General features: G+C 33.2%; 1 protein-coding gene across 6 annotated transcripts in view; it reads right to left on the bottom strand.

Annotated features, from left to right (window-relative positions):
• Positions 1–1,375: 1,375 nt before the first annotated feature.
• SENP6 (SUMO specific peptidase 6) overlaps positions 1,376–26,352 on the bottom strand; it is a 140,661-nt gene continuing 115,684 nt past the window's right edge. For 4 of the 6 annotated variants that reach the window (XM_077162262.1, XM_077162263.1, XM_077162265.1 and 1 more), the window contains 8 exons: positions 25,822–25,944; positions 24,742–24,834; positions 13,940–14,370; positions 7,934–8,037; positions 6,429–6,517; positions 5,200–5,268; positions 4,943–5,093; positions 1,377–3,254 (listed from right to left, as the gene is read on the bottom strand). In XM_077162262.1, coding sequence (XP_077018377.1) covers positions 3,045–3,254; positions 4,943–5,093; positions 5,200–5,268; positions 6,429–6,517; positions 7,934–8,037; positions 13,940–14,370; positions 24,742–24,834; positions 25,822–25,944 — 1,270 coding nt within the window. In that variant the 3' untranslated portion in view covers positions 1,377–3,044. Of the gene's footprint in view, positions 3,255–4,942; positions 5,094–5,199; positions 5,269–6,428; positions 6,518–7,933; positions 8,038–13,939; positions 14,371–24,741; positions 24,835–25,821; positions 25,945–26,352 lie in introns of all 6 variants that reach the window. The other 2 variants (XM_077162264.1, XM_077162267.1) reach the window with 2 other exon arrangements.

Below are 26,352 nucleotides of genomic sequence, written 5' to 3'. Positions count from 1 at the left end.
TTCCTTGATCTGGCTATCAGATCTAAGATTAGAAGGCTATTTTTTCTCAAGATACACACTGCTTCCACTTGGTGAAAAAAAATTTTTATGAGAAAATTTAAGTTTCAGAACAGTAGTTTTCCTACCTCTATGCCAGTTTGGTTGTATTTAGAGTCTGTAGCATGCCCCCACCATAATTTCCTCTATTCTTTCTTTCTCAAAGTGACCTATAGAGCAGCTTGTTATCTTTTGTAGACATACAGCATTACATTGTCTCTTCTCTTAAACTTCTTCTAAGTTATTCTTTTTCATTGTCATATTCTAGTAGCTTTACTCTACCAAACCTTGATTACATATTTACATATTAAAATATTATATTCCTTACTATTCCAGATCAGTGAATTGTCTGATACTTTAATTACAATTTTTGACTTCTTGGAAATTAAAAACTCATTTCTTTTAACATCTTACAGTCTTCACAGATGTTTTTAAAGAAAAAATACTGAATTCATTTTGGTGACAAGAGGTAATTTAAATAATCAATTTATCCTTTCATATAAAGCTTTCTACATTTAATTTACTAAGAATATAAAGCCCAGGTTACCATGCAAAGAAAAGGTGAACTATTTTAGGTTTATGTGAACTTAAAATAATATTTAAAAAAATTAACAATATTGTAAGTTTTTTAACTGTCTTAAGTACAGCAACATCAGAGACAAGGGACTAATTAAACACTACCTTTGCTCCTAAATAACCTAGAACTGAGATGCATACATATTTTATGGTAAGTAATCTAAAACTCTTCTAAAAATTATTAACTGTTATTCTATCCAACAAGAAAATCAATACAACAAATCTATCTAATTAGTTAAGACACCAGATACGCGTCATGCTGTTTCAGTGTCTAATAACAAACCTCTAGATTGTTCTGTTTCACAACTTCTAAGTTACTAAGAACACATTTTCAAAGGTTGATACTGACTAAACTATACATAAAAGAACTAGATACACAATTATCAAGTGAATATGTGAGTACACCAGAGATTCTCAAATCCAGTTTTGGAGTTAAACCTGGCAGTCTCCAGAGATTTCTGAACATACTGATAAGTAGTTAGTGTAATTTAAAAAAAAAATAAAATTTTCACAAGGGTGGGACAAATACCAGTGAATAGCTGGGTATGCTACCTCTAGAAAGTTGACCGATATCAATCTATATTTTTCATGGCAAAATGTAATTAGCCTGAATTGGTCCAAGGGACAAATTATATATTTATTTAATAAAAATGATCTAAAAGTGCAAATAAGCATTTTAGAAATTTACTCAGTAAAAAAAAACTATAAAATGCAATACATTTAAAAATATTAAATGCATCAATTTTGCTTTCTATTAGAGTTTTTTTTAACAATATGCTTTTTGCCTTAGTTTATTAAAGAACTAAAAATATTTTGCCATATTCAGTAAATAATATAATTAAACTCTTGCTTTTCATATATGTGCTAATAGCTCTAGGGCATTCCTAAAAAAGATATACTGTAAACAGAAATAAAAAGTTTAAAGTAACAAACAAAAATCTATAGTTGATATTCCTTATAGTGACTTTCCTTAAACTGGTGTTCTTACATTCTACTTATAGGTGCTAGCTTTAAAAGTATTGGCTCAATACACTTTTTCAGATGTTAACATTCTCCCCTCTGTCCCCCAACATACTCATGGAGTATGTTAAAGGGTCTAAAATGTTGGTTGCTATGTCAGAGATGTCCTAAATAAAAATAAAATTGCTGCTGATAAAAATGGCATTCCTTTTATTCTCAACTACTTTTGTTATATGTGCATTCAAAAATTCATTATTTAATAAAAAATGATTTTAAAATAAATATTTCAAGTCTCAAATATAATTGGAAAGAAATGTATAACATTTCATGTGAAAAAATCATGACTAGTTACAGCAGATAGATGCAAAATCCCTCCAAAAGTTGTAAATCTCTTATCAAAACCATCACATTTTAGTATATTTAAAGAGGAATTCAAGGTAGCAAGTTTTATTCCACCTTATGAAATTGATTAAAGACAATACTTTTACATGTAAAAATAATTTACACTGAAAAACTCAAGCAAAATCTGATACTTTTATCAAAATAACAAGAACAAAATGAGCAATGAAAAAATAGCAAAAGCCATTACAAAAAATAGTAAATTCCTATTTAAATATCCCTTTGTTTACAGATTAAAAATGTTTGTCAATTAATTATATCACATAGGTTGTAGTATACTTTCAGCTGTAATATAGAAAGGTAACACGGGAAATTTGAAATTCAACCTGCACTTACCAAAATAGCTTTAACCTGAGTCTTTGACTTCTTCAGAAATGCATTTTACAATAATGCATGATAAAGTATATTTATTTAGTAGAATAACTCAAGGATATTTTAATTTGAATTGCTCTTAATACTGCTCCTTTATAAATATTTCTCTAAAATTATAAATATTTATTAACATTTCTTGGGTTCCCTAAGTACATGGGAGTGTATGAATTGAACCTGTTACTTTTTTCTGCTAAACATGCACATAAAGACATTTCTTCTTAATTAAAAATGCCTTGAATTTAATCTTATTTTCATATTTCAAGTTATTTTAGAACAAATGTAAAAGGTCAAAAGGTTATTATAGATACTTTAATATTCCTATGAAATATATCACACCCACTGAGGAATTTAATACAAATTTACTAAAGAATATCAAGTTAACCATTTTCTCCTATAAATATTTTCCTTTTATTTATTTTGTGTTTAGAAGTTGCACTTTTAAGTACTATTAACAGAAAATACATAACAAAAGCTTCCTAACAAGTGAAAAAAATAATTATAAATGCTGGAAAAATTGGCCTCATTAACATATTTACAGACTTTGACTTAATACATACTCCATTGGGAATTAATTATATGACATTTATACAAGCATTAACATTTCCAAATCACTCTGAGTGGTGAGCACTTCAGTTCTTTACTGTCTATGACAAAGGTGAAAGTTACTCAGTTTCTGAAGGCAGAACTGACAACATAAACAGTCAGTCTGAGATACTGTTAACATAATGTTCTGTTCCTTCGCCTAAAGATGTTTCTGTTGAGCAAGTATCCTTATGCTTTCTTTTGTCTTTGCTCTGATCTTCCTGCAGCTTCAAAATTATGTTTCGGATTTCCTCCCTTTTTGTTCTCATTCTTGGAGGTGGAAACCAGGTTGTCAAATTCATAGGTAGTTCAAAATTGAGAATTGGATTCTAAACATAAAATATTAAATGCACATTAGAAGATCATAATGAATAATATTTTAGTTTCAATCACAAAAAGCTTCCAAAGTTAAAAATGAAAAATAAAATTACTTATTCAGTATGCATTTCCTCATTACCTATAACATGCCACTGTGCTAGATACTGGAAACATAAGCACAGTTTCTGCCTCAATAGATCTTATTGTCTAGATCAGAGTCAGCATAACTACAATTTGTGAGCCAAATACATATTCATTCATTTACATAATGTCTTTTGCTGCTTTCTGATACATCAGCAACTAAGTATCAGCAACAGAGACCATTATGCCCACAAAACCTAGCATATTAACTACCTGGTTCTTCATAGAAAATGTTTTCTAACCCTAGTCTAAATAGACAGATAATTCAACAAATTAGTGATTCTAAGAAGTATTCTGAGAGGAGAGGTACAGAGAGGACTATGTGATATATATATGGGGGCTTAACACAAGTCTAAGAAGAAGTGATGTTTAAAGTGAGATCTGAAGGATGAGTAGCCAACCAAGGAATGATAACAAGCAACAGGGAACAGTATTTCAGGAAAAGCAACAAATATCAAGAGCCTAGAGGTAAAAAGAACATGACAATCTGAGAAACTGGATGACATTCATGTGGCTCATACATAAAATGCTAGAATTAAAGTGGTAGGAAATGAGGCTATGAAGCTTGGGTAGGGGTCAGGTTATGCAGGTGTTTATAGGCTATATGAAGGATTTTGGTCTTTAACCCAGGAGCAACAATAGGAAGCCACTACAATTTAAAGCAGAAAAGCAACATGATTAGATTTGTGTTTCTGGAAAACCACTGTGGAAAACAGAAGTCATGGGACATGAGAATCTGTAGGAGACTGGTGCAATAGTTTAGAATAGTGAAGCTTGTGTACTGGACTTAGAAAGTTACAGCAGGGATGAAGTAATGAATATATCTGACATTTAGTGATAGAATTCTGGATGCATGGGTGGTTCAGTGGTAGAATGCTCATCTTTCATGCGTGAGACCCGGGTTTGATTTCCGGACCATGCACTCCCCCCAAAATTAAAAAAAAAAAGAATTCACAGAATTTGGTAGCTCGCTGCGTGATTAATGAGGAAGAGGTAGGAGTCAAGATAACTATATTCTTTATATAGAATTATGTATAGTACTGGACCTCTGATGTCAAAAGAAGAGTGTTTTGAGGAGAAGTAGTGGTCAACAGAGCCAAATGGTGCTAGAAGGTCAACAATTTCAGTATAAGGGTGAGGATGAAGCAAATTATATACAGAGTTTTGAGAAGTAGGATTTATGGGAAGTTGACAGTGAATATAAATACATCTCAAGAAATATATCTTTGAAGAAGAGAAAAGAGAAGCAATCTGAAGAGAAGCAGAATCACAGAAGAGATTTCTTAAGTAGAGAGGGAAAATTGATGACAAAGATGGATCAATGATGGAATGAGGGCAACAAACCTTGGATTTGATGAAGTATAAATATAGTATTTTTATGCATTAACATATCTCCAATTTGGAAGTTTTTGCTCCCTGGATTCATGTTTTGAAATTAGTTTTCAAATTTATTTTAAATATATGCTTACTGTGTTTTTAAATAGTAATATAGGGTCAAATACACTATTTTATTATTTATTACATTACATTGTCTCAGATATATCAAACTGAAACCCACCTCAAAAAAACTCTCTACATACTGCAATATGTACACACCACAATCACTGAAGTTGTTTTGCTGTGGTACTTTTGGATTAGAGCCTTTCATAACATCTTTGGAAAAACTTCTTTTACTTCCTTTTTTAACTTCCCATTCCACCTCTAGATACCTGTAGTAATGTGTATACAGTAAGAATATACATATATGTAAATATACATAACCCCTCACCCCCTCCAGAATACGACACAAAGTATAAGGTGAGATTTTGAACTTACTCTCTTAAAATTTTTACAACGTTTGACCGAGAAGGGCCTCTGAGTGAATCCATAAGTAGGATACAAGGTCTGCAAGGTAAAAATGACCAAATGTCAAATGCTTTATAATGTTGTAAAGGCATTACAAAAAATTATTAAAATGTGGTGAATTAACAATAAACTTTAAAACCTTTAAAATTCCTGTTTTATGCCTCAGTAAAACTTGGGGGAAAAACATACTTTATACACATATACAGTTTAATAATACTTAAATATTTATGGCTATATTAAGTTCTAAATTACAGAATATTATTTTAACCATTTTAGTTATAAATATATTTCACTAAAAGTTCCACAGTTGGTACCTAAAAATATTTCAAAATTCAGTAGAACTTAAAACAATTCTGAAATTTTCAACATCCCCATACTCTAAATCACCAAAAGTGGGATGATGCAAAACTAGAAGGAAAATAGTTCCATTTTTTAACTAAAGCCTAGTAAGTGACAAAACAAGTAATCATCACATAAAGGAACTAGTTTACAATTCAGTACTTTCTGCATGATTCTATTTCAGAATGCTTAGTATAACTAAATACCCAACCTTCAAAAGTTTAATTCTGCAAAGCAATGTTATAAACCTATGTAAGTGTGGAATTCTAATGTAATGCAAGAAATCCTGGAATGTTTGGAGACCTAGGTTCTTCCTGTTTAAAGTTTTATGGATTTGGGTCGATGTCTTAACTACCCTATATAGCTATTTTTTCCCTTACAAATGAAATTTCCTTTTCAAAGACTATTAATGAAGTTCTGGTCTAGAAATAAATAATACTTTATCAAAAGTTTGGAGCCTTTAGAGAAACCTCAGAGTTACTCTCTTTTGGGGCTTCCATCTGAAACACTTAGTACTGCCTTTAAATTATTCCACAGCAATGTAATCAATCAGTAACTCCAACTTCCATGTTACTGATTTGAACAGCAGTTCTTAGTCCTTTCTGTTCCAAAAAGGGAAAAATGGTTCACTCTGGGAATTTTCTGGGGGGTGGGGGTTAAATGGAAGATGGAAATTTATGTCACTACTGGTATTTTCACCTTTGATCCCTGCATGGCATACCCTCCTTACCTCACTGAGTCTGATGGCCTTAGCTATTTTTGTAAAAGTATTTATTTTAATAAAAAACATCCAATTATATTTTATGCCATGAAGTACTTAAAAATTACGTGGTTTACAAGATACAAAGTTAAATGCTTACTGTTTACAGATAGTAGGCTTTAAATGCCATTGCCCTATTTCTGAATTGCAGTTATCATCAGCAAGGAATCCATCATCACTGCTGTCATCCTATAAAAGAAAGCCTACTGTTAGCACTGAAAATACACAATCTAAATAATTAATAACTTATCAAAATGGCAATAACAAGGGAAACATTTCTTATAACAAATATGTAAAGAAAGTTTCATAGATGATCAGACACTAGAAAATTTGGTATGTCACTCAATTCTAGTTATCTAATGCCGTAACACTAACATATACTAATGAAGAGAAAACTACTAATAAGAGGTCTAAGAGAAATTGTTACAAATCTTTACTTAATCTAGAGAAAAATGTTTAAACATATTATGACTGATTCTTCTCTCCTCAAATGCTAATGCTCTGATTTTCATTTATTTTTACAAAAATTTAGCCTTATGGCTAAGCCAACTGTTTTACAACAGGACATGATACATATTCATCATTCTTTTACAAAAATAATTTATTCACAATAGAAATAATTAATATTTGGGAACAGTACTTTCCTTGACAAAACCATGTATCATTTGAGAGAAGATAGTTTAAAGTTATTGTGTCTTATTCTGCAGAGTCTCTTGAATGCAAAAAAATAAAGCTTTTTTTTTCTCTTTGACCTTTTGAGAAAGGTTCTAGCAACTTCATGGATACAATAATCAGCCAATAGTAGGAATGACAGCAATGAAAATAATAATAATAAAGTATAGATAGATTAGGAAGTTCACATAACAGAAAACTGCTATGACTAAAGGAGTGTAATAATAAGTGTTCATTATAGACTGTAACTTTAATTCTTGTATGCAACTGTATTATTTGGGAGAACAAAACCTGTAATTTACAGTCATACATTTGTAAACCAAAGCACCTCGCAAACAATAGCTTTAGCTCACAAGAGGACAAAGCCATTTTCACTACTAGATAAACAACTTAAAGCTTGGCCCAATAACTTTGAAAGGTCAGAGTATTAAAGGAGGTAGGTTTCCTATAACCTTTTCTCAATATGGAGCCCCCTTTAAGTGAAGTATAACATATTTTAAATTAGTAATGTTAATGAGTACAAAAGAGCCTCTAAACCTCCAATACTATTCTAGTATTAGACTTATGCTAATTTTAGCTAAAAAGTATTTATTCCTAGCATAATACATATATGACCCATAAATACTTTGAAACAGGAAGAAAAGGAGGTGGTAGTGGTAGCTTGGTTAGGGGGGCACAATTAATTTTCTATTAAAGCTCTCTGAGGAGGGCAAAATTAGTTCAGTCCATAGCAGCAAAACAAAGAAATAGACAAAACAACACTAATATACTTATACTAGCAACTTCTGAATTGAAAGCAATTTCTATTTTGTGATGAGACCCAAATCCAGAAGACATGATGAGTTTTCACTTGAAGGGAAAGGCTTATAGGACTCTACAGAAAAACTTAATTAGCTAAGACATTAGAACTTTTTGCTAGGCATTAGCTTCAACCTGGTTGTCTTGGTCTTCTGAGAAGTCAATAAGTTCATCTTCAGGCACTTTACCACCTTCAGCTGCTTCATCACTATAGTTTAGTCTGATTTTGCTTAAGCCATCTGTATTAATAATAAACATTACATAATAAAAAGCCATGCATAATTAATAGAAAATGATACAGAAATTAATGCTATTGATTAATTGATACAGTAATTATGTACACAAAATCTGCCTTAGCATATTTTTCATAGATATAAATTATCTGTAACAAAATCTTGATTGATATGTCAACTATAGAGTTGTTTCCATTCTTCAAGGCCTAAAATTCATTACTGAAAAACTAGATATCAATTATATAATTAAAAGGTTTTGTATATATTTAAATACATAAATGCATGTATATGAATGTATGTATATAAATTTTTGTGCTGGGTATGCCAGATACCTTTAACTAATAATGGTAACTACAATAGTCTGAAGATAACCTAGATAGTCAATAACTGGAATATTAGGCAAATTGTTGAAAATAACACAAAATAGAATACAAGTTTTAAATTAAAATTGTGAAATTATAAAATTACAAAAAACAAACATGATTAAAACTAAGTAAAACAGGCTTGCTTTTGGATAAATAATAAAAAGAAAAATGCAAAAATGAAAATAATTATTGTTAGGATGGTAGTTATGGATGCATTCATCCAACTTTATATAAAACAATTGCCTATTCCAAGAATCTAAGTCTTTAAAAAATCAATTATTTTGCTTAAAGAAGCTAATCCTACAAACTGTTTCAAAAAAAGTCCAGTTCAAAAGGATGAACTATATAATTATTATACAGTGAAGGAACAAGATATGTAGGAAAATAAGATTTATGTGAAAACAGTGAAAAATGAATCAAGCACTATAAAAACAATAGTGTTTATCATAGAGTGTACCATTTCAAAGATTTAAAAAGCATGACTATAAGGCATTTTAGACAGGTTAAATTTATTTTGGCCTAAGTTATTCAAAAGGGGCTAATGTAAACAAGATGGAATAGAAATCAAAATAAAATATGTTTCAGAAAAGCTTTCTACAAAGTTTAAATGGGATCTTAAACATACTATTAAAATAACTAATAAAACGCTATGATAAATCCTTTTGGTACACAAAGAATAACCTCAAATTTACCTTTTTCAAAAATCTGTATTTCATGTTTTTGTTTGAAGCTGAAATACCTACATTTGAATAAAATCTGTTCAAATCCTCAGGCAATTCAAAATTAGTCAATTATAATCAGGTTTATTCAATCATCAAATCATTCCTATCTACAGAAGATGTGTCACTAAACCAGACACAAATTAAAATTATATGTACATTTTTAAAAAAGAAGAAAAGGTATTTAAGCACTGCAGTCAATCCCCACCCCCTCAATTATTTCACTCACTATAGCAAATGCCCTGGAACAAATTGAGAGGTAATAACTCAATCACAGTTGTTCTCACAAATCAGTTTCAGTTCTTGAGAGATTCCTATAAAATAAGACTACCTACCTCAAGAAGTTGAGCGTAATTCTTGAGATTAAGCATATACATGTTTCATGCATCCAAGTTCATTTCATATGATGCACCAAGTATGCGTAGCAATACTACACATATTTTCCCTACCCATGACCTTAAAGCTAATCCCTGTGATAAGAAGCAATTCCACTTATTTACTATAGCATGTTATCTGACATCAGTAGTCAATGCTTGTGACATGTTCGATAGTTAAAATTATGTTAAAACTGTCTAGCATGCATCACTCAAATCCTGTCAACCATGCCTCCCAGACCAAATAGAACTCAATTACTGAGATATCAATCAGATCACTAAAGCTTTTCTAATCCTAGTATTTAATATGCCATCATGGTATAGAGAGTGCTTAACCTTCTTCTCTGAGGTAAGTAAAGGCACTCTAGAGAATAATGTTACTTAATGCACTTTTGATAACTGACACATTAGAAACATTTGATGAAAGTTATGGAATTTGATTCCTGAAAAACGCAGAGACTCCCCACTCTGCTATTTTCAGGCCATGAGCAACCATCAACGTTGGATTAAGACAAGCATTAAAAAGAATAGTAATGTTAGTGAATCAATCAGTAACGGTAAAGTAATTTTTGTGAAACATTTGTTTAGAGCACTTGCAAAGAAAGATACAGTTGATGTGGTCACACATATATTAAAACAAAAACACATTAAAATTAAAGGAAATGGGTAAATGGAATAAAAAGATACTAAAAAGGCAAGTTACATAAAACAAATTATTCTTTACTTGTGGTCTCTGTTAAGAATTTTGAGGGCATTTACTCAAATTGAACTGGCTACTACAATTACTTCATAGGAGAGGGCCACAAGGGATCTCTGGGGTTTGTGTATAAGGAAGCCCTAGGCTTTGTCTCATTGTTTTGCTTGTTTTAAGTCATACAACGTTAACTCAAAAGGGAGATTTTGTTTTGAAAGAATGAAAAAAGGTGCACACTGACTTGAAGGCTTAAGGCTTCAGATTGCCAAAAATGGTCATTTCTAATGTGGCTATTCACACTGCCTCTTAATTAAAAAAAAATTTTTAATTTTCTGCCTCTTAAGTTTTTTCTACCCAAGTATTAAAATACTAAAAACTAACAAATTAAAGGCAAGTGATCATTAGGTACCTAATTTGTCCTTTCTTCAACTTATTTCTGCACGATGAAATAGAGTGGAACGTGAGCTAGAAAAGGAAGCATTTGTCTTCTTGGTTTTGATGTACTTTTTTGCTACATTTTGCTTCGTAACTCATACCTCTCACATGGAATAAAGCTCAACACTCTAGGGCTGGTGTAAGCTCTATGCAATTTAGTATGCCAAACGAATTCAAATGCTGTTACAAGAGCTCAACAGTTCTCTGACTTGCTGAAGAAATAGTTTGGTAGAAGTACCAAAAGTATGTTCAGTATGTACAATTTTTGATAGAAGAAATTAAATGGGTTCAGAAAGAGCCTATGTCCTATATAAACTTTTTTCCTCCAAAGAAATGTATTACATCTACAGTTTTAAGTTTCTTGCTATCCATTTTTACAATTTAAAACTGTTTACAGATTTGTGAAGATTCAATTTGTAAAAATGCCTGTTCTTCTGAGAAACTATCTATAGTCAACTTTCTAATATTTTAAATTTTAATTGGAAACATCTTATAAAGTATACTGAATGTCAACTAAAATAAAGAAGCATCACTTAAAAGACTGATTCAAAAACGTAAAAATTAAAAATTCTATTAATCAGAACTTGTCTTGGACTTTTTTTAGTTTTGTTAAACAGAAATGTGTAAGTCACAAGAAGACATATTCTTATCAATGATTTATTTTTTTAAAAAACAACATTCAAGGCATTCCCTGGGGGCAGTAAGGACTCAAAGAAATCTTCTAAACATGGATAGCAGATGTCATAACTAGGTGAGTATAAGATGACACAATAAATGATGGCTAGTAATCACCTAAAAACATTCTTTTTTTTTGACATGGGCAGGCACCGGGAATTGAACCCGGGTCTCCAGCATGGTAGGTGAAATCCTGCCACTGAGCCACCGTTGCACCACTCAAAAACATTCAAATTTTAAAAAACAAAAATTAAAATAAAAAACAAAACAAATCCACGAATTCAAAGAATACTCTTCAGCTGTCAGTCACTTTTCCAAACTGCTCAGACCTTCTACATACATAATACTGTATAAAAAGTAATGGTCAGGGCAAGGATGGTTCAGTGGCAGAATTCTTACCTGCCATGCCAGAGACCAGGGTTCGTTCCCCAGTGCCCGCCCATGTAAAAAAAATAAAGATTTTAAAAAAAGTAATGCTCAAAATAAGTACCCAATATAGTAAAAACACAAAAATCACGGAATGATATATGTATGCTAAGATTTAGTAAGGAAGAAGAGGCAATGAATAAAATCTGAAATATTTTAACAAAAATTAAATGAACAAGGAAAATCTGTATACTAAGCATTCTGATTAATTAAGGTTTCAAATGCACAGTATTTCTGAAAATTAAACTTCATCATGGTTGTAAATCTGACGTAACCATTTAATTGTAATTTTTCTCAATGTACTTTTCTGTAAATCGAGAAGACTGACCTAATTTCCCTTACAGATCTAAGACTGCAACTACTATTAATGCTGAATTCAGCAAATTTCTTAGGAAATAAAAATAAACCCAAGTTCCTATACTGGAAAATGTAAACTCTGTATGGCAATATAAAAACTGTACTCTCTCTCTCTCTCTCTATATATATATATATATAAAGAAAAAAAACTGTATAGGGGAGAGAGGCAGGGGCTTTACTGCAAAGGGAGATTCTTTTGAGTGATAAAAAGGTTCTAAATTTTGATTGTGGTGATTACATGACTGTAATAAAATTTATCAAAGCTTATTGAACTTTACTTTAAAAATGGGTGAATTAAAAAAAAATTTTACTGAGAAATATCCACATGCAGTTCAAACATATAATATCAGTGGCTCACAATATCATCACATAGTTGTGTATTCATCATCATTATCATTTTTAGAACATATGCATCACTCCAGAAAAAAAAAACAGAAAGAAAAAAAAAAAAAACTCATGCATCCCATACCCCTTACCCATCCCTCTCACTGACCTACAGTATTTTATAATCTACCCAATTTTTACCCTTTATCTTCATCTATCCATCCATCTGTCTACCCACCCACCCACCCACCCAACCACCTACCTACCTACCTATCTATTTTTGCATGGCAGGCATTGGGAATTGAAACCGGGTCTCCGGCATGGCAGGCGAGACCTCTGCCACTGAGCCACCGCTGCCTGCCCAATTTATTAGTGTATTTTTTTCTGCCCTATTTTTAATCTTTATTATTATTATTATTTTAACTCATCTATCCATATCTTGGATAAAGGTGCATCAGACACAAGGTTTTCACAATCATAGTCACACTGTAAAAGCTGTATAGTTACAGTCATCTTCAAGAAACAAGGCTACTGGAACATAGTTCAATAGTTTCAGGCACTTTCCTCTTACCACTCCAAAACATAAACTAAAAAAGGATATCTATATAATACATAAGAATACCCTCCAGGATAACCACTCCACTCTGTTTGAAATCTCTCAGCCATTGCAACTTTATTTTGTCATATTTCTCTCTTTCTTCTTGTGATCAAGAAGGTTTTTTCATTCCCATGATGCTGGGTCCTGACTCATTCCTGTGAGTCAAGTCCCACATTGCCAGGGAGATTTACTCCCCTGGGAGTCGTGTCCCATGTAGGGGGAGGGGCAGTGAGTTCACCTGCCAAGTTGGCTTAGAGAGAGAGGCCAAAAGAGGCTCTCCGAGTGTAATTCTTAGGCATGATTATCAGTAGACTTAGCCTCTCCTTTGTAGGAACAAGCAATATAGGGGTGAGCCCCAAGATTGAGGGTTCAACCTATTGAACTTGTTATCCCCACTGCTTGTGAGAATATCAGGAATTCCCCAGATGGGAAAGTTGAATACTTCCTCCTTTCTCCCCAGACCCCCAAGGGGACTTTCAACATACTTTTTATTCTCTGCCCAGATTACTCTGAGATGTATTGAGGCATCACAGTAACCTGTACAAATGAACAAGATGTCACACCTTATTCAAGATGCCATGTAACTATGATGCTCAAGTAAACTGACCGTACAAGTTAAATTAGATAATATGCTACCCAAAATATAAATTTTGCAACAAATAAACATCTCTCCCTTTGTTCTTGCACAGAGGTTGAAGTTTGAGAATATGGATCATATAATCCTTTATCTAGTATTATGATTTACCTTAGTCCTATCCAGATCAACTTCAAAAAAAAATAGGGGGAATTTTATTGGCTAGATAATTAGCCTTCAATAAACATGACCAAAAAAAAAAAAAAAAAAAAAAAACCCCTCAAAAAACAAACTTGAACCCTGAAATCCTAATCCTATAAATAAAAATTCAATTTATTTGATCTTTTCCAAGTAATTAGATACATACCTGTATGATGTATAGAACTTGAATATTCATTCTGAAGGCCATTCTCACTCTTAGTCCTATCAACAACTTTCTGGCAAGCAGAATCTCCTTTATTTGATTCTTCATTTTCACTTGCAGTATGATTTATTTTTTTCAGACCACACTTCACACTGCAAATGTTTCTCCGGTAACGAGAGTCGCTTTCTTCTTGCCCAGCACTTGAATCAGTTACAGCTACACAATGTTTTCTGTTTAGCATCTTCTTAATTACAGGCTTAGCAGAAGGGTTTTGTGAACAACTGTCCATTTCATTGGCTGAAGGAGAAGAAATACAGCTGTCCTCTACAGATGAACATTTTTGTATGACTGTATTTTCATGGTAATGAGGATTAGGCTCATACTTTGGTTTTTCCAAACCAGGAAAACAAACAACAGCCAAAAACCAGTGTGCACTGTAAAAAACAAATGAAACTATTGAATATATCGGGAAAGTTTATTATATTTGGCAATAAATATCATTTGAAATGTTTTTGCCTTAAGCGTTTGAATTTAAGAAATCCTGTTTTCAACTCTCAATTGTATCACTTGTTTATATGATCATTGCTTTATTAACAGAATACAATGACTATTTTAAAATGACAATTTTTGTTAGAATTAATTGTGACTTGTATTCACTTTTACAAACAATCCTTTGAACCATTTCTTGCTCTGGGTGTGAAAAATGTACTGCTTTTTCAGACAATTAAATGAAATGTAAGTTATGTCACTGTGCAACTTATCATTCCCACTTGCCTTCTTCATGTCAAAGAGATAGAAAATTATTTAGCCTAAAGATTAAAATAGTTTCAGAATCTATTTAGACTATATATTTTTTCCCGCTTCTAAGTATGGTACATGTAGCTTTTTAAACTTTTACTTGTATTTCTCTTATTAATAAAGTAGGAAAATATTTATATTAAAGAATTGAAAATATTCATAAAAGTAATCCTTTACTTTAGACCATATTGAAATGTAAATACACTGAAAGGAAATAGCATATTTAATCATTATTATAAAACTTCAAGTAGTTAGTAAAGTGTTCTAGATATCAAGGACTAGCACAATATCTGTTATGTAGTAGGTATTCAGATGAATATTTTGACAAGGATAAAAGTTATTCTACCTTCTGATTTCTGCAAAAGTTTAGACTGCCCCAAATATATGAGAGAAAGCACTATCTACCCTTCTTTGGACAATATCCAGTAGAAAGGACATAGAGGCTGGCTTCAACTTATATGTAAAAGCTAGTCGGATGAATGCTTCTCTCTTGTTCTAAAATATTAACCCTCAGTATCCTTGTGGACTTAGGTTAGGCTAGGGTAATAAAAAGAGCAACACACCAATTGAGTTCATCAACTTTAAGACAGCTGATTTTATGTCACACCTCAATTTCAGAAATGTTGAAAGTGTGGATAAAAATGTGTTTTAAAAACTGATGATGGCATAATACATGGGTTCTCAACAACTATAACTTATGTCTATCATAGTTTTAATATTTCTTTATCAATATGGATAAGCCATACATTTCCTGTTGCCTCATCTATAAACTAGGAAAAATTATTTCTTTGCCAAAGTTGAATCAGATGACTCTGAGGTCACTTCTAACGTCTAAAAAGGTTTGGCTTTTATGATCACTTTAATTACTGTCACCTTGGTCTTAAATCACCAATGGGAGAAAATAATAAAAGAGGCTATTTAATCTCAAGATGGATGATTCAAATATAAAAATTTCTGCTTCTCCAAAAATTTTTATCAAGCAGCTATATACTTTTAAAGATAATTATTATCACCATGAAAATAAAAAATAAAATAATGATAAATCTATCGAAGCCTTCATAATATAATTAGAGAATGCAAACATTTGTGGCTCTACTTCTTCAAATAAAATAAAATAAAATGAGCCCTCATAATTTGGAGGCTACACTTCCATCTACAAATGATAGCCCACTTGCAGAATCCTTTACTGGCCCTACAATTCTGACAAATTAGTGTCAAGTACCCTAATTTAACTTAGTTTAGGATACTATGCTTGAGTAAAAAAAATGTATATACATATATAGCTTTGAAAAGTTTGCGTTTTATGGCCATAACAAACATTTTGACCTATCCTACCCACTTTTGACTGAGCTAATTAGACAGCACAAGTCTCAGGATTAAAGGCATGATTTAAATAAAAATAATTTGAGTTTGACTATGCCTTAGCATGAGAAAGTTCTTCATAATGAGAAGGAAAAAAAAAGAACACATTCAAAAGCTAGTCTTGCACTCACAGATAGCTCTATGATACATAAACAACCGCACAGAATACCAGCCACAGTGTTATTCTGAGACCATGATAAAATGAGAAAAAACAAGGCCATTTTATAACCAGACACAAATCAAAATTACAGTAAAACCTACATCCTCCTCTCTTGCTAAATGAATAAATGCTACTTCTTTATCCAATCCCAGAAATACACCGTCTTTCACAACAACCAATCTAGCACAAACCAAACCACTACTTCCTTAGACATTTCCCCCAAGCAAAACCCAAATCCTATAATAGGCCCCTTCTAACATCCTTTTACTGAGACATCTCACATTCCCCATGGTGTGTATTCTCCTTTGCTGCAATTAATAAATGCAAGTAGTTTAACCACAGGTGTGTTCCTAGTGCTCTCTGGCTAGAGGGAACAGAAAACCAAAAATAAAATAAAAAAAAATCTCAAGTTGATGAACGACTTCCAAGAAGATGGTGGAATAAAGACAGGCAGAATTCACTCCTCCACTAAAAGCACCAAGAGAACAGGAAGGAATTATTCAAAGCAGTGGTTCTGGAGCTTGGGAGACCAGGCATGGACAACTGCAGCATTTAAAGAAGATATGGATAAAAAACTGAGAAATTACCTAACTGAGAAATAGTGTGATCTCAGCTGTAGCTTCTGGTGCCCCTCCTCCCCCAAAGCCAGCAGTTGTGGTTCGGCTGGGTTCTGCCTGTTGGTGAAATCATGGAAGCTCAGGAGCCTACAGTGCAATTGGTTCCACAAACTGAGAGACTGGTGAGGAACTGATCTGCCCCAGGGTGCCTGGCATCTGTTCCCCACCCCCAAGGCCTGCAGATCCTGGCATGTGTGGCTCTCATCTGGCTGGCTGCAGTGGGCTGGGAGAGACTGGGAGGCTCATTCCTCAAAGTGGGGGAAGCAGCACAGCCCTGTTCCATCTGACGTCTGGAGGGGGTGACCCTCTGAGTCTCGCAGCTGCTGGGTGTGCACAAACACTATTTCCACTAACAGAAAGTGTGGCAAGTGATTGAGCTACAAGGTAGCCCCAGGCGCCCTTCCCCTGAGACCAAAAGCCCTGAGCGAGCTGAGTCTTGCTATTCTGGCAGCACTCTGAGAGAGACAGGGAGGTCTACACCTTGGGAAAAGATGGGCATGTGGACCAATTTTGACTCAACTGTTGGCCAGTGAAATAGGACAGTGGGGCCCACAGGCATTGAAATAGGACAATGGAGCCCACAATACCACAGGGCCTCTATCCCTGCTCATTGTAGAAATATAGGGATCAGAGGAATTAAAAAATAACTTACCTTTGTAGGGCTGTGGCGACTAAATTGCCAAAGAGCGTCACCTGCTCGGAAATTACAGTCTGAGAAGCTACTTTCCTGACCCTTTCTCTAGGGCCCCTTGGTAAGGTTCTGTACTCCCTGAGTGGGATGGTGGCCCTGGTTTGGATGTGAAATACTGATGAGCCAAGTGCCAAAGGAAACCTTCAACACGAATCCATCAACAATAAAATCTTAGATGACTAAACCAACTTTCAAAAAAAATCTTACCAAGATAATCAGATGCCCAGAATCAGCCAAAAATTATAAGGCACATTAACAAGAAGATATGGCCAAATCAAATGATCAAATTAAAGTCAGAGGAAATACAGAATTTGGATAAACTAATCAAAGATGGTTAAACAAATCTAAATAATTTCAATGAGATGGTTAAAGAGATAAAGGATATTAAGAAGACATGAGGGGAGCAAAAAGATTTTAAAAGATTACACAGAAAAATAGCATATCTTATGGAAATAAAAGATTTGGACATGAAATTTAAAATGTACTAGAGACATACAACAGCAGATTTGAAGAGGCAGAAGAAAGGATCCGCAAACTAGAAGACAGAATAACCAAACTCAAACATGCAAAAGAATAAATGGAGGAAAAATTTGAGACGAGTCTTACGGAAATGGCTGACATGATGAAGTGCACAAATATACGTGTTATAGATGCACCGGAAGGAGAAGGGTAAAGGGCCAAAAAGATTATTACGAAGTCTTCTTCAGTGGTTGAAAATTTCCCAACCCATATAAAAGACATAAATACGTAAATCCAAGAAGCCCTATGTATTACAAATAGAATAAATTCGAACAGACTTACTCCAAGACACATACTAATCAGACTGTTCCATGCCGAAGAGAAGGAAAGACTCCTGAAAGCAGCAAGTGAAAAATGATTCACCACATACAAGGTAAGTTAGCACTGACTTCTCATCGGACAGCATGGAGGCGAGAAGGCAGTGGTATGACATATTTAAGATTCTGAAAGAGAAAAATTGTCAGCCCAAAATTCTTCATCCAGCAAATCTGTCTTTCAAAAGTGAGGGATCCTAGTACTGGCCCACGCAAAAAAAATAAAAATAAAGAAAAATAAAAAGGCAGTAAAAGTGAGGCAGAGCTTAAAATACTCACAGATAAACAAAAGCTGACAAGCTGAGAGAGACTGTTGACAAGAGACCTGCCCTGCAAAAAATACTAAAGGGAGTTCTGCCAGCTGGAAAAAAAAAAGACAGTAGAGGTAGGCTTGGAGGAGAGTATAGAAGTGATGATTATAGGTTAAGGGTAACTGAAAGGATAAAAAGAAAAAAAATAATAGATCTGACAAATAAAAACCAAAGGATAAAATGGTCAAAGTAAGGATGGCTTTTACAGTAATAACACTGATAATTAATGAATTAAACTCTCCAATCAAAAAAGACACAAATTTGCAGAATGAATAAAAAAATATGATCCAACTAGATGCTTATTACAAGAGACTTATTTTAGACCCAAAGATACAATTAGGTTGAAAGAGAAAAGATAGAAAAAGATATTCCATGCCAAGCAGCAACCAAAAAAAATAAACTGGGTTGCTATACTAATATCAGACAAGATTGACTTTAAATGCAAAAATGTTGTAAGAAACAAAGAAGAAACTACATATTAATAAAAGGGGCAATTCACCAAGAAAATAAATAACAATCATAAATACTTATGTAACTAATCAAAATGCCCCAAAATACAAGAGGCAGACACTGGCAAAACTGAAAAGAGTAATAGTTGTCTCTACAATAATAGTTGGAGATCTATACACCACTCTCTCCAATAGACAGAACATCTAAACAGAGGATCAATAAAGAAACAGAGAATTTAAATAATAAGATAAATGAACTAGATCTAACAGACATATATAGAATACTGCACCCCCAAACAGCAGGATATATATTCTTCTCAAGTGTTCATGGAAGGACAGACCACATGCTTGGGCACAATACAGGTCTTACTAAATTTAAAGGGCTGAAATTATTAAAAGCACTTTCTGGATCATAATGGAAAGAAGCTAGGAATCACAATAACAGTCAGAGACTCGGAAATTTCACAAATGTATGAGGTTAAAAACATGCTCTTAAATAATCAATTAGTCAAAGAAAAAATTGCAAAATAAATCAAATGAAAATGAACTCACAACATATCAAAACTTGTGGGATGCAGCAAAGGCTGTGCTGAGAGGGAAATTTATAGCCCTAAAATGCCTACAATAATACAGAAGAAAGAACTAAAACTAAAGACCTAAATGAAAACTGGAGAAACTACAAAAAGAACAGCAAATAAATCCCAAAGCAAGCAGAAACAACAACAACAAAAATAAATAAAAGATCTGAGTAGAAAAATAACGAAATGGACAACAAATAAAAATAGAGTGAATCAATAAAATCAAAAGTTGGTTCTTAGCTCAACTGACGAAGACAAAAAGAGAGAAGATGCAAATAAACAAAATCAGAAATGGGAAGGGGGTCATTGCCACGGACCCTGAAGAAATAAAAAAGACCATAAGGGACTGCAATGAACAATTTCCTAGAAATACATGAATACCCAACACTGACTCAGGAAGAAACCGAAGACCTCAATAAACCAATTAAAAGTAAAGAGATTGAATTAGTCATCAAAAATCTTCCCACAAAGCCCAGCTCTAGATGGTTTCACAGGGAAATTTTACCAAGAATTCCAAGAATTAATACCAATCAAGCTCAAACTCTTCCAAAAAAATTGAAAGCAGAATATTACCTAACTCATTCTATGAAGCCAACATAACCCAAATACCAAAGCCTGATAAGGATACTACAAGAAAAGTACAGAACAATCTCCTTAATGAATACAGAAACAGAAATCCTCAACAAAATACTTGCAGATGGAATCCAATAGCACATTTTTAAAAAGAATTACACACCACGACTAAGTAGGTTTTCTTTCAGGAATGCAAGGGTGGTTCAACACAAGAAATAATGTAATATGCAACATGAAATCAATTAATGTAATATACCATGTATCACATCAACAAAAACCACATGACTGTCTTGATTGATTAAGAAAAGGCATCTGACAAAATATAGCATCCTTTCTTGATAAAAAGCCTTCAAAAGGCAGGAAATGAAAGTAACTTCCTCAGCATGATAAAGGGAATATATGAAAAAACCACAGTTAACATCATACTCAATGGTGAGAGACTGAAAGCTTTCCCTCTTAGATCGGAAACAAGACAAGGATACACACTCTTACCAGTGTAACTCAACATGTGGCAAGTATTGAAAATGTTCTAAATTTTATCATGGGGATGTATGCACAACTACGTGATGATACTCTGAGTCAGTGATTTTATACGTCAGATGGCTTCTGTGGTATGTGAATGTATCTCAATAAAATTTCATTGAGAAAAAAAAAAGTCATCCAAATCAGAAAGGAAGAGGTAAAACTTTCCCTATTTGCCAATGATATGATCCTGTATTTTAAAAATTCTGAGAAAACTATGATAAAGCCACGTGAGCTAATAAACAAGTTAAGCAAAGCAGGAGATACAAGATCAACAGATAAAAAATTAGTAGGATTTCCATACACTAGTAATAAGCTATCCAAGGAGGTAATCAAGGAAAAAAATTCAATTTACAAAAACAACTAAAGAATTAAATATCTAGGAATAAACTTAACTAAGGATGTAAAGTACTTTACACAGATAACTACAAAACACGCTAAAAGAAATCAAAGACCTAGATGGAAAGGTGTACCATGTTCATTTGAAGGCTAAGGTCATTAAGATGTCAATTCTACCCAAAGTGATCTACAGATTTCATGCAATACCAATCAAAATTCCAATAGTCTACTTTGCAGAAATGAAATAGCTAATTATAAAATTTATCTGAAGGGTAGGGGCCTTGAATAGCCGAAACATCTTGAAAAAGAAGAATGAAGTGGGAGGATACATGCTTTCAGACTTTAAAGCATATTATAAAGTCACAGTAGTCAAAACAGTACGGTACTGGCACAAAGACAGACATACTGATCAATGGAATCAAATAGAGAGCTCAGAAATAGATCCTCATACTTATGTTCAATTTTTTTTTTTTTTTAATTGCATGGGCAGGCACTGGGAATCAAACTCAGGTCTCTGGCATGGCAGGCGAGAACTCTGCCACTGTGCCATCACTGCCTGCCGTCAATTGATTTTTGACAAGGTTCCCAAATCCACTCAACTGGGAGACATCAGTCTCTTCAATAAATGGCGTTGGGAGAACTGGATATCCATATCCAAAAGAATGAAAGAGGACCCTTATCTCATAATCTACAGAAAAAAAGTAATTAAAAACGGATCAAATACTTAAATATAATAACCAGTACCATAAACTTCTAGAAGAAAACATAGGGAAATATCTTCAAGAGCTAATAATAAGATCTAGGACTCTAGACCTTACACCCAAAGCACAAGCAACGAAAAGAAGAAATAGATAAATGGGAGTTCCTCAAACCTGAATACTTCTGTGCCTCAAAGGACTTTGTCAAAATGGTGAAAAGGCCACCTATTCAATGGGAGAAAATATTTGGAAACCACATATCTGATAAGGATTTGATATACAGAATATATAAAGAAATCCTATAACTCAACAATAAAAAGATGAACAGCCCAATTAAAAAATGTACAAAAGACATAACTAGATCTTTCTCCAAAGAAGAAATACAAATAGTTAGAAAGCATATGAAAAGATGCTCAACCTCACTAGCTACTAAGGAAATGCAAATCAAAACCACAATGAGATATTTCACACTTATCAGAAACAGCTTCTGTGCTGGTCTGAAATTGTTATGCACCCCAGAAAAGCCATGATCCTGTGTGTCGGGGAGGGCGGTGAGGGGGTGTGAGGGAGACCTATTGTTTGGGTGGGATCTTCTGATTAGGCTGTTTCCATGAGTCATCTAATTAGTGGGTGGGACCTTCTGATTAGATTATTTCCATGGAACTGTGACCCTGCCCATTTCAGGTAAGTTTTAATTAGTTAACTGGAGTCCTATAAGAGGGAGACCTTTTCGAGAAAGCACAGATGCTTGGAGAGCTGAAACAGAGAGGAGAGACAGCTGTTTGGAGATGCAGAAAGAAATACCCTAGGTGCTAAACAAAGACTCACAGAAAAGCCAGAACCAGATGCCTAGACACAGACTTTGGAGATGCTTGGAGAGTCAACACAGAAATCCACTGGAATCAGAGTGGAAAGCAACACAACCTGGGGGCAAAAGACCAAGAGATGCCAGCCATGCCAGCTGACAGAGGAACCCCAGACATGATAGAACTTTCTTCGTGAAGGTATCCTCTAGCTGATGCCTTAATTTGGACATTTTCATGGCCTCAGAACTGTAAATTTGTAACCTAATAAATCACCTTTGTAAAAACCAATACATTTTTGGTATATTGCATTCTAGTAGCATTAGCAAACTGGAACAGCTGCTATTAAACAAACAGGAAACCACAAGTGTTGGAGAGGATGTGGGGAAATAGGAACATTTATTCAGTGCTTATGAGAATGTAAAATGGTACTGCCACTGTGGAAGACAGTCTGGCAGTTCCTGAGAAAGCTAAATACAGTTTGTTGTCTTACAATCTGGCAATTCTGTTATTTGATAAATACCCTAAAGACCTGAAAGCAGGGATGTGAAAAGACACTTGCAAACCAATGTTCACAGTGGCATTATTCACATTTGCCAAAGATGGAAATAACCCAAGAGTCCATCAACAGATGAAAGGATAAGCAAAATGTGGTATATATGTCGGATGGAATATTATTCAGCAGTAAGAAGGAATGAATTCTGAAGCCCACGACCACACGGATGAACCTTGGGGATATTACTTTGAGTGAAATAAGACACAAAAGAACAAATATTGTATCATTTCACTAATATGAACTAATTATAATATTTAAATACACAGACATAAAATCTAGAATACAGATTAGCAGGGTATAAAATGAGGCTACAGAACGGGGGGCAGTTGCTCAATACGTACAGAATATTTGACAAGTTGAACTTAAACGCTGGAAAGGGATATAGGTGATAGTTCACGTTATTGTGCATATAATTAATAGTGCTTAATTTTGAGTGAATGTGGTTGAAAGGGGTAATTTAGAATCATGTATGACAACAGAAGGAAAGCTAGAGGTGAAGACATGGGAATGTATAACACTGTGAATCTTCTTGTGGATGATTTCTCTGACTAATAGTACAAGTATAAACAAGTTCTCTTATAAACTAGAAGAAATGTACGACTATCACAAACAGTTAATAATAGATGGGCATTTGGGAGTAAATGTACCTATTGCAAACTAAGGACTATAACAGTAAAATCTTAATATTCTCTCATCAAGAGTAACAAATATACCAAATCAATACTAGGCATCAACAGTGCGGGTATGGGGATAAAGGATATGGGATATTTTGGGTTTTCTTTTATATTTTTATTTTATCTTCTAATTTTTGGAGTAATGAAAATGTTCTAAATTTGACTATGTTGATGATTACACAACCATGTGAGGATACTGGTAGCCACTGATGATATACTTTTGATGGATTCTATGGTATGGGAATATATCTCAATAAAATCTGCCGGAAAAAATACTCTCATGACTTAATTGCATAATATTACACTATCCTTTCACATCAGTGCCTTTCAAAGACACTTGGTGTATGTGTAGATAATACAAAGTATTTAAGTCCTTCCATTTACTTTGAAAAAAAAATCACTTCAAATAGCAAAGTAAAATATAGAAGCTGGTTTTCAATCTGAATAAATGGTCTTTTCACTTTTTTGGTTAAGAACTTAATTAAGCGTATTTTAAAACAAGATTCAAATTCTTCTAAGTGAACTAATTGTTTTTTTTTTTTCTTTTTGGTATAAAATACCTTTTCAATAAGATCACTAGTTTCACTGGTGTTTTTTTTTTTTTTAAGGTATAATTCCATATTGAATAATAAATCAAAATAAAGTTTTTAGTCTAATACTTGCAAAATTCATTATCATATGAGTCACTAGAAAACTGTAGTAATTAAAAAAATTAGTATAAATATGGATATATAGAACAAATTTTTCAGAAAGAAGTTTTAAAATTGTTAATCTCTTTAACTCATAAAACACATTTTCAAAAAATTACCATCACATTTACGTAAAGGAAATTCTTACTCACGCTTCATTAAGAGGTACAAAAATAAAATCCTTCTCAAAAATATCTACATGCCGGGTCCATGTTTTTACTCTTCCATGTCGTTTTTGCTGTATTCTGTGAGAAAAAAGATAAACTATCATGCATCTGAAAAGTCTGCAATATTTCAGCTATATTCAGTGATTCTTTAATTATGAAGATTCAGATTTAACAACTCAAACAGTTGTATAAGATACTTTAATGAGCCTGGAAATGAAAACAGTATCTAAGATGAAAGTAGGAAGACATGAAATTACCCATAAGTAAATGTGTAGGACACAGATTTAATTCTTGCTACTACAACTTAGAGGTTTCAGCACTTCTCTTAACTAAATTTCTTTTTCTACTACTGTTATTACTGTAGCATTGGTATCAGCACTATGTTGAGAGGAATACGCGAGAATGACCTACGGTAATTGGAAGTGAGCATGAGAAGTGACAAGAGTACCAGCATTAAACAGAAGTGAATCGATAAGTATCATCAACTCTAATATGTAAAATTTGGAATTGCTGGAATAGTGATTATATTGTGCATAAGCCGTCATTAACTTAAGACATTTAAGTAGGTATAGCAAAAGTAGTTATAACAAAAACATGTACTTTATATTTCTTCTGACCAAATACCAGAAAAGTTAAGGCATTTATAGAAAAAAGAACTGAATATATGAATTCAGTTCATATATTCATTTGAACCAAATACCAAAAAAACAAACATAACTCAGATCTAGCATATAGAATAGTATTTCCTTAATTTATTTGAAAAGAATAATCTAAAGCACTTTTCTAAACTACAAATTCAGAGATTTCTCTCTTGATGCTATGGGTGGAACAGAGTAATCTGTATTTAATAACCACTTCAGTAATTTTTGTTTTTAATCACCAGGCATATTTGGGAAACATTGTTCTAGGTATTGAATCTAAAATATTTATGAATTCCATGTATTCTTGAGGCTTAATTGCAAACTAATAAAAAAATGATGTTGCCTCAATACTGGTAAGTGTTTTTAATTATATTAAGCTTGAATGACTTATATATGTTAAATATTTTCAAAGAACTTGACTTACGACAGATTGGTTGTTTCATGAAGATTTCTTCTCTCTCTCTGGTTAAGGCGTTTATAGAAAAAAGAACTGAATATATGAATTCGGTCAGCTTCTTCTTTCTTCAACTTTTCAAGCACCAAATATCTATTTTACAAAAAATAATTCCAATTTTATGCACACGAGTTTGCTTTTTTATTAAAAAGTCGAACAGGCAGTGACCAATTATCTATTTAGTCACCATCAGTCCTCATTTCTTAGAACTGAAAGAAGTAATTAAGAAATGTTACGTCATATTCTAGGCAATGACAACTGCTAGATTATCCTCAAATAATGAAAAGTGCTATTTGGGAATAAAACAATGACTTGAAAGAGCTAATCTTTTAATACAAGGCATTTTCTAAAATCAAGAGTAAGTAAATATATGTCCGTTAGAAACTTGTACATGAATGTTCATAGTAGCATTGCATCTACAGATGCAAATCCACAGACAGAAAGCAGATTAATGATTGCCCCGAGGTAGAGGGGAAAATATGGGGTTAGAACTGCTAATGG

Source organism: Tamandua tetradactyla, chromosome 5, assembly GCF_023851605.1.
Source record: "Tamandua tetradactyla isolate mTamTet1 chromosome 5, mTamTet1.pri, whole genome shotgun sequence".
In the NCBI taxonomy this organism is placed as follows: Eukaryota; Metazoa; Chordata; class Mammalia; order Pilosa; family Myrmecophagidae; genus Tamandua; species Tamandua tetradactyla.
This window is presented reverse-complemented; position numbering and strand designations above follow the sequence as displayed.